The 9,401-nt window shown below is 49.0% G+C and overlaps 1 protein-coding gene across 4 annotated transcripts in view; it reads right to left on the bottom strand.

Annotated features, from left to right (window-relative positions):
- Positions 1-301: 301 nt before the first annotated feature.
- RNF24 (ring finger protein 24) overlaps positions 302-9,401 on the bottom strand; it is an 85,026-nt gene continuing 75,926 nt past the window's right edge. For all 4 annotated transcript variants that reach the window (XM_033160966.1, XM_033160964.1, XM_033160963.1 and 1 more), the window contains exons 5-6: positions 6,362-6,441; positions 302-2,429 (exon numbers count right to left, since the gene is read on the bottom strand). In XM_033160966.1, the coding sequence (XP_033016857.1) occupies positions 2,288-2,429; positions 6,362-6,441 (222 nt within the window). In that variant the 3' untranslated portion in view covers positions 302-2,287. The remainder of the gene's footprint in view (positions 2,430-6,361; positions 6,442-9,401) is intronic.

The following is a 9,401-nucleotide window of genomic DNA, read 5'->3' as shown; positions in this document are numbered from 1 at the left end:
GCATGCATTATCCTCTGCCCCCATAGTTCAGATTATCCCTTAAGAGATTACCCAAAGCTGGTTTTGACTTTCCAAACGGATATATAGATTAGCAGCCACAGATTCCACCACTCTGCTGTTACTTCCAAAATCTGCCTTTATTTACAGTTCAAGTCAAATCACATGCACACGTTCTCCTCCCCCCCACCCTCCCCGCATTTAAGAATAGCGATTAGCAAAAAAGATGCATTAGAATTTTAAAACAGCAATTAAATATACAAAAATATAGTTTACAAAATAAAAACCCAGCATGTTTTCTTTGTGTCTTTTCTCTTAAAAAAAAAAAAAATTCTGCTGCAGAATTTTATTTATTTATTTTAGTGTACAAATGTCTCCTCCAGGAGGACTTCTAAGGTTCATAAACTCTCTCTCGAGTCACACGCTATTTAGAAAAAGAAGACCGTGGCAGATGGGGCAGGAAGAGATCAGGCTGAACCCGGATGGACAAAAACAGTAAATGGCTACTGAAAGTCACGCCATACTAATAACCGGCTATTGGAAATTTGCCCCTATTATGGAAGGACTGGGAAGAACAGTCTGTGCCATTTTGTTTTATTTTTAGCAAAAAGGGAACCTCACGCTGTACAACGTAATACTGCAAAATCCCTTCCCTGTGTCTTTTGAACAAGTGCCGACACAGAAACTAAACACGCTGCCCAAAAGGGACTTTGGGGATAGCATCCTGCCTCCTTAGCAGACCCCGAAATAACCTGCGCAGGTAATCTTGGAAATGGACCTCTCCACCGTCAGAACTTTCTCTGGCCAAAAAATAATAATATTTTCACAAATCGATAACGGAACATGAATTGGACTCCAACCTGCCCTGACCGGTTATCTAGTGGAACCGAAAACAATTATTTTTGAACAAATCCAATGAATTCTCTACGTTCGGGTACGTCGAACTATATTTGCTCGGTGCCTTAGCGGTTGACAAAGTTTAGATTTGGGCTGATGGAATTGAAACACCCGTTGGAAAACGGAGACTCATCAATGGCTACTGGTCATGATGGGAGACCCTCCGGTTTGAGAAGCAGGAGGCCCACAGAGGCTCCCCAGTTGCTCACGAACTGCAATGGGAGAGAGGCTTATCGCCCTTTACGGCTCCCCAGGGGCACCTGGCTGGCTGCTGTGGGATGCTGGAAACTGAACTAGAAGGGTCTTTGGTCTGATCTACTAGGCCTCTTTTGCAGATGAATCCCTCCCCCCGCCAAAAGTCTGCGCTCAACTCTACGCAAAGCTGCTAAGATGCTTGCAGATTCCAGGGTTCGTGACGGTTGTCATTTTTGTTTTAAATTCCAACCGGGTCTAGCTTCTACGCATGCAAATGCCCTTCTGCAATCAAACCAGGTTAAAAAAAGGGATTTGCCGCATTGTGGGATTTAAAAAAGGGACGCTCCCCTGTTGCCGAATCCAAAAGGCTGCTAAGCTGCCTCTTCCGTGGGGCCTAGCCATTTCCTTGGCTTCGGAGTTGTCCATTAACGTGGCAGGAATCTACGTGGTTTGCTTCCCCCCGCCTCCCTCCCGGGGCACTTAAGGAATCATTTTCTGAGGCAGGAATCAAGCCAGTGTGGATCTCAAGTGCCTAGCAGGACACTGGTGGACGTTGGGCCTGACTGACTGGGTAACCAAATAAATCTTCTGTGCGTTGCCGCTAGGCCTCTGGGCACCCACTCTTCCTCTGGAGAGCTGGGCTCTGCTCCCGCTCTCCGTCCCACAGCGAACGAGAGAGTCACACGGGCCGCTGCTGTGGATCGTTCTGCAACCATGCCAGGCCCTTGCCTTGTTCTGTTCTGGAAGCCACAGGCAATTCGGTATGAGGTAACCGCCGAGCGGCAGAATCTCGGGGCACACGGTTCCCATTCCGACCGCAAAAAAAGGAACGCAGGGGGTGCGCTCCGATCTCACACCCCTCGCTCCGGCATGTGTGCAGGCTCAGTCCAAATGCAGGCGCCGGACCTGCACGTGTCCTTCGTAAAGTGCTCTTACGGAAAGAAAAAGGGGGTCGGAAGGAAGAAAGGAAAAGGCCGAGCCCGGAAAGGCCTCTTCTTGTTGCACCGGCGGTGGTCTTGGTGCTGAGGATGTTCCTGCGGTCCAAGCACCCGCGCCTTCCCCCTCCTTCAAGTGTGTCCTGGGAGCTCCTCGTGAGGTGGAAGCAGTCCCGGCGGAGGCCCCGAGGCCGTAAGCAGCAGGTTCAGAGAGCGGGACGTCTCTGGGCGGCAGGCTGCGCCCGAGAGAGGTTCGCGGGGAGCTATACGATGTTGGCTGCCCCGGGGAGGGGCTCCTGGGGGAGTCCGTGGGCGTCCGGCTTGCTGTGGAGTTGCGCCAGCTGCAGGACGGCCATGTTGCAGAGCGGGCACACTTTGCGCACCTCCAACCATTTGATGAGGCACCTGTGGGGGGGGGGGGGGGAGCAGCCCCTTTCAGTATTGGTAGCCTTCAAACTAGGAATATAGTAACCCAAATAATAATAATAAGAGGAGTTTGGATTTGATATCCCGCTTTATCACTACCCAAAGGAGTCTCAAAGCGGCTCACATTCTCCTTTCCCTTCCTCCCCGACAACAAACACTCTGTGTTTAAAATCAGTTAAAACTGATAAAATTCCTTCCAGTAGCACCTTGGAAACCAACTAAGTTTGTTCTTGGTATGAGCTTTCGTGTGCATGCACACTTCTTCAGATACCTGTGAGGTGAGTGGGGCTGAGAGACTTCAGAGAAGTGTGACTAGCCCAGGGGTCAGCAACCTTCGGCTCTCCAGATGTTTCGGACTACAATTCCCATCATCCCTGACCACTGGTCCTGTTAGCTAGGGATCATGGGAGTTGTAGGCCAAAACATCTGGAGAGCCGAAGGTTGCCTATGCCTGGACTAGCCCAAGGTCACCCAGCAGCTGGAGGAGTGGAGACGCGAACCCGGTTCACCAGATTACAAGTCTACCAGTCTTAACCACTACACCACAAGCAGTGGTTTTCAACCAGTATGCCGCAGCAACCTGGGGGGCCTTGAGTAATGGTCAGGGGTGCGGCGGGCAACACTGGTCTCTGTCCCTCTTTCTTTCCTTCCCTCCCTCCTCTGATGCCCTCTCGCATCTCTGCTGCCCAAAGGCTTGTGTGGCTGTTTGTTGCAGCAGCCCTGGCTACAAGCTCTGCGAGTGAATGGTGCCTCTGGGGCTGGCCAGGGGGTGCTGGTTGCCAGGAGCTGAGGTGGCCTCAGAGTAAGCATGCAAGTGGGCGAGGGAGCCCAGCCAACCAGTCTGCCAGCACTTGCTGTTGGGAATGGACAGACAAGTCCCTGGCCCCTATGGGGCAGTGTGAGGAGGCACCTCTCTTTGGGGGCAGCTCAGAGACCAGGGGGCGGCAGCAGTGGTTGCCTGGAGGACTGCCAAGGAGAGGGGAGAGGAGAGGAGGCTGAGGAAACACTCAAGGGGTGTGTGTGTGGCACAACTGGGCCCCTGAGCCCCACAGGCTTGATTTGCCTCTGCTGGTCTAATGTAAGTTTGAACGGCAACATGAAAGAGATCTTAATAAAGGGAAAACTACAGAAAACCTGACTGACGTTTGCTCTGATTTGAGTCTAAACTGTGTGTTTTCCCAGGGAAAGCAGAAGAACAAAACAGCAACTACTCAGACCCATTGCCTAGATGTCACTGGACAAGCAGGTGAAATCTCAGACCCAAAAGAAGTGTGGCCAAGCCCGTAGTAAAAAAGGAGGGGAGCCATAGGACGGACATAGGTCAAGGATTCTTTAGCTGAGCTTCCTGCATGGCAGGGGGTTGGACTAGATGACCTGGGGGGTCCCCTTGCAACTCTACAATTCTATGGGAATTTATCTGGGAGCATGGTTGCTCCTCGGGAGCTCCTGACAGGCAGCTGCCCATTGCTTGGCCATGTGCAAAACTGGAGGGCAGATCAATGAAAGGCTTGTTATTTCATTTTAGAGTAATTACAGCCCCCTTTCCCAGTCCTGCTGCTCCCAGGGTGGCCAAGGAAGCATTAACACAATTAAAACAATAAGATCTCAAGTAAAAGGATAAAATTGCAGATAATGGGGTGGAAGGGAGAGAGAGCCACAGCATCAAACAAGGTTTTAAAAGGCAATGGAAAATAAAAAAGGATTTCCTTCGCCTGGGGCCGTACAAGCCCCCTTAGGGAGGGTATTCCTGGTGGGGAGCATCATTTCTCAAAGGATCTCCTCCCCAGCAAAGGAGGATCCTCATAGAGAAGGGCTACTACCCACGATGGCTGTGCTCTGCCATTTAGAGGCAGCAGAATGGGGTAACTGTGCCCCTGAAGGACCAGGTGCGCAGCCTGGGAGTCATTTTGGACTCACAGCTGTCCATGGAGGCACAAGTCAATTCTGTGTCCAGGGCAGCAGTCTACAAGATCCATCTGGTATGCAGGATGAGACCCTCCCTGCCCGCGGACTGTCTGGCCAGAGTGGTGCATGCTCTGGTTATCTCCCGCTTGGACAACTGCAATGTGCTCTATGTGGGGCTACCTTTGAAGGTGACCCGGAAACTGCAATTAATCCAGAATGCGGCAGCTAGACTGGTGACTGGGAGTGGCCGCCGGGACCACATAACACCAGTCCTGAGGATCTACATTGGCTCCCAGTACGTTTCCGAGCACAATTCAAAGTGTGGGTGCTGACCTGGAAAGCCCTAAACGGCCTCGGTCCTGTATACCTGAAGGAGCGTCTCCACCCCCATCATTCAGCCCGGACACTGAGATCCAGCGCCGAGGGCCTTCTGTCGGTTCCCTCACTGCGAGAAGTGAGGTTTAATGGAACCAGGCACAGGGCCTTCTTGGTAGCGGCGCCCACCCTGTGGAACGCCCTCCCATCAGATGTCAAGGAAATAAACAATTATCTGACTTTTAGAAGACATCTGAAGGCAGCCCTGTTTAGGGAAGTTTTTAATGTTTGATGTTTTATTGTGTTTTTAATATTCAAATATTCTGTTGGGAGCTGGCCAGAGTGGCTGGGGAATCCCAGCCAGATGGGTGGGGTATAAGTAAATAATAATAATAATAATAATAATAATAATAATAATAATAATAATAATATTCTGAACGCCAGTTGCTGGAAATCACAGGAGGAGAGAGTTGCTCTTGAAATTCAACTTAAAAGGTGAAACTAATATATGAGATAGACTCATGACATGCAAAGTGAGATATGTCAAGCCTTTATTTGTTATAATTGTGGTGATTATGGCGTACAGCTGATGAGAACCCCAAATTAACAATTTCAACCTTGGGGTTTTCATCGGCTGTAGGCCATAATCATCACAATTATAACAAGCAAAGGCTTGACCTATCTCGCTTTGCATGTCATGAGTCGATCTCATATATTAAACTCCAGTAGCTAATGAAAACAATTGCTTACATAAATGGACTTTTCCACGGTATTCTAATTTTTCGAGTTTCGCCTGTATTTTCAGGTGCCAGGCGAATACATTCCTTTTAAACCAAGCCTTTGACTTTTAATGGGCAAAGATCTTTTTTCGTAAGTCGCTTTGAGTTGCCTGTGGCACAAAGAAAAACCCTAATAAATTTGGATTCTTATCTCATTATACATAACAAAGCTATCTTTAGCCATCTCACCCCTTGCCTTTCCCTGCAAGACTAATTGCAGCCCTTAGGAGTCGCCAACAGGTTTTCCACACCTATCAGCTGATCACCCATTCCCACCACCCTTCTGAGTAATACCCCTCCCCACTCCCTCACTATATTTAAGGATCTGGTGACTTCTGTTTCAGTGTATCTGAAGAAGTGTGCATGCACACGAAAGCTCATACCAAGAACAAACTCAGTTGGTCTACTAGAAAGAATTTTCTATTTTGTTTCACCTAATAAATTTAATAAACATAAACCCACCCTGCTTGCATTTGAAACTGCCTTATACTGCATCAGACTGCCAGTCTCTTGGCTTGGTTGGCTTTCTTTCTGAGATCTGCCATCCACAATCCTCCGAACTGGCGTTGCCAGGGGAATGAGCTTGGCACTTTTTGCGGGCAGCGCAGATGGGGTCTGGCTCTGTTTATCGTACATGACAACGGATGCTCCTAATGGATGTCCCCATGGCCTGGAATCACAGGGAATGCTTTCTACTCTGTTACAGGACCCGTTACGGGACCCGGTTCTTAGATTGTGGGTACAACCCTCGAGGGAAATAAGGAGGCACCATCCTCACGGCCGAGGTCCATCTGCAGAGATGCTCCCTCCCCCTCCCCCCAAATTTACAGGCTGCTCACAGCCCCAGGGGTTTCCAAGAGAGGCCGGAGGCCTTTGCAAACAATTCTCCCCCGAACCTTTTTGTGCACTTACTTTCTGTGGAAGGCGTGTTTGCACGGACAGATTCCCAGCTCATCTTTGGGCTTGAACTCCTCCAAACAAACAGCACAGATCTGGAAGGGGGCGGGGGGAGGAACAAGGGGAGGAAGAAGAAAGTTCAGTTAGACCGGGTGGGTGGGGACATTTTGCATTCTGAACCATAGAATTGGAAGGGACCTGAGGACCATCTAGTCCAGGGGTCAGCAACCTGCGGCCCATGGGCCGTATGCAGCCCATGAAGACTGTTTTACTGGCCCACGAGCTGCCCGCTTGGCAAGTCTCCTGCGCGCTACGCTAAACCAGTGCAGCGCAGGCCCTTGCAGAGCCAGGCAGAGGTCCGGGCCAGGTAGATAATGTGCCCCCCCTTTTTTTTACCCTGGGGATCTCCAAAGTCTTATAAATAAGTAAGTATATCAATAATTTTCACATTTTCATATACAATAGTGCTTTCTAAAAATACATAGGGAAAAGGAATTGGAGGCCCGGGCCAAGTGGCCCATATCAAACCCCCCCCCCTGTTTGGGCCAGCGCAGCGCAGGGACTCGCCAAGTGGTGCCAGAAATGGGATCTGCGCACACACAGATACCAGGAACCACGCCTACGCATGTCCAGACGCCGAAAATTGCTTCTGCGCAGGCGCGTTTTTGGCGTCTGGGCATGCGCAGACGTGGTTTTCGGCATCGCGCTGTGCCAGTGCGGCCCACAGACAATCTCAGTGGAAGTGATCCGGCCCATGGCCGGTAAACCTTGACGACCCCTGATGTAGTGCAAGCCCCTACAATGGCAACCCAGCCAGATAGGTGGGGAATAACAACAAACAACAACAACAACAACAACGCAAATTCCTGCACTGAAGGGGGTTGGACTAGATTATCCTCAGAGTCCCTTCCAGCTCTACAATTCAATGATTCTAACCTTGGTATTATCAGCAGCATGCTCTAGCCAACTGAGCTATCCAAGGATGATGGACTCAGATAGATTTCAAAAGAAGAAAACAATGTTATGTGCACGGGAAACAGTCCTACTGGCTGCAGCTAATATACCGTAAATATATTTGCCAGTTGGAGGCAACAATGCTTCTGAGTCCCAGTTGCTGGAAACCGCAGGAGGAGAGAGTTGCTCTCGTGTTCGAATCCCAATTTCTGGTTTCCCACAGACAACTGTTCCCCCACTTTGAGAACAGGATGCTGGACAAGATGAGCCACTGGCCTGATCCTGAAAGCTCTTCTTATGTTCTTAAAAATATGTGTTTCAACTGCTATCGCTGCACCGGAAGAAGAGTTTTGATGCTACAAAGCAAAGAATGTTTTTGATTGGATTAAAAGGTAAGGACACCGGGGACTGTGTGGGAGATAATTTTGGTAAAATTAAAATAAGTGAAATACTTTTGATGGCACCCACAACTGTGCTGGCTCCTGGACTGTCCTGATTTATTCAAGCTGAAATTTACCAGAAATGAGAACAATCCCAGTTCAGAAAAAAACGCCTTTGTCTCCAATTATCTGAGATTCCTGCATTGCAGGGAGGGGGTTGGACTAGAGGACCTTTAGGGGTCCCCTTCCAACTCTTGCAATTCTACGAAAAGGACTGGAGGGAAATGTGCCTGAAGTCAGAGCCAATTCTTTTGAGAAAGGTACAGAACTTTCCAGCCTCCTCTAAGGCCTGCTGGGACACTCCACCCAGCAGTAAGGATTTATAGCCTATAAAAATAACCTCTCCGGCTGCATGGCAACTGGCAGGGGCAGCCCAGTTGCATAACCAAACTTTCTTTTTTCTTTTTTGGATTTTATTTCCTCCGAGCAGAGCGATAATGGTATCAGGTTTGTGCTGCTGAAAGTCCAGCCTTCTGAGCACGTATACCAGGGGGGCCCAGCACACTCCCCACTTCCCTCCAAAATTTAAATTTAGAGCCCCCGTAACTTATTCTGTCAGCGCTGATGGCGCCACACTAATTGAGGAGGCTTTCGACTTCTCTTTCCCTCCTCGGCTCGATGTCTCTTCCCACCTTGCCAGATTTCAAGAGTTACAAGAGATTGAAAACATCCTTGCTGAGCTCAGGAAAAGGTCGAAGGCAAGGTGAAACAAGTGATTCTTTATTTCACCGGCAAAGGGAGGAGGCAAGATTCCGGATTTCACAAGGCTCTTCTCTGGATGGAAAAGAGAGCCCCTGACTTATTTCTGGAGAAGGCTCTACATTATTCACAAGGGAAGAAAGAGCACAGCTTATGTGACAGAGTTCTGAAAATTAGATGGGTTTCATGTCTTTGTTGGCACTAAGTTGTTTCTGATTACAGTCGTACCCCGGAAGTCGAACGGAATCCGTTCCGGAATTTTGTTTGACTTCCAAAATGTTCGGAAACCAAGGCGCGGCTTCCGATTGGTTTCCAGTTGTGCAGGCGCGCCAGAAACAATAGTGGAAGGCGCGGCGGACGTTCGGCTTCCCAAAAAAACGATTGAAGACCGGAACACTCACTTCCGGTTTTCGATCGTTCGGTAGCTGAAACGTTCGACTCCCAAGGCATTCTGGAGCCAAGGTAAGTCTGTATATTTAGTGTACTATATAATATATATTGGGTTCCATGATCACTGCAGATGGTGGAAGTGAGAGCAGGACTATAAAGAAGGCTGATCGCTAAAGAATTGATGCTTTTGAATTATGGTGCTGGAGGAGACTTTTGAGAGTCCCATGGACTGCAAGAAGATCAAACTTATCCATTCTGAAGGAAATCAGCCCTGAGTGCTCACTGGAAGGACAGATCCTGAAGCTGAGGCTCCAGTACTTTGGCCACCTCATGAGAAGAAAAGACTCCTTGGAAAAGACCCTGATGTTGGGAAATATTGAGGGCACAAGGAGAAGGGGACGACAGAGGATGAGATGGTTGGACAGTGTTCTCGAAGCGACTGGCATGAGTTTGGCCAAACTGCAGGAGACAGTGAAATATGAAACTCAAAAAATTAGAATATCGTGGAAAGGTTCATTTCTTTCAAAAATTCAACTTAAAAGGTGAAACTAATATATGAGACAGACTCGTGA

Source organism: Lacerta agilis, chromosome 9, assembly GCF_009819535.1.
Source record: "Lacerta agilis isolate rLacAgi1 chromosome 9, rLacAgi1.pri, whole genome shotgun sequence".
Taxonomy (NCBI): Eukaryota; Metazoa; Chordata; class Lepidosauria; order Squamata; family Lacertidae; genus Lacerta; species Lacerta agilis.
The sequence above is the reverse complement of the archived record's forward strand: the minus strand, read 5'-3'. Positions and strand labels throughout refer to the sequence as shown.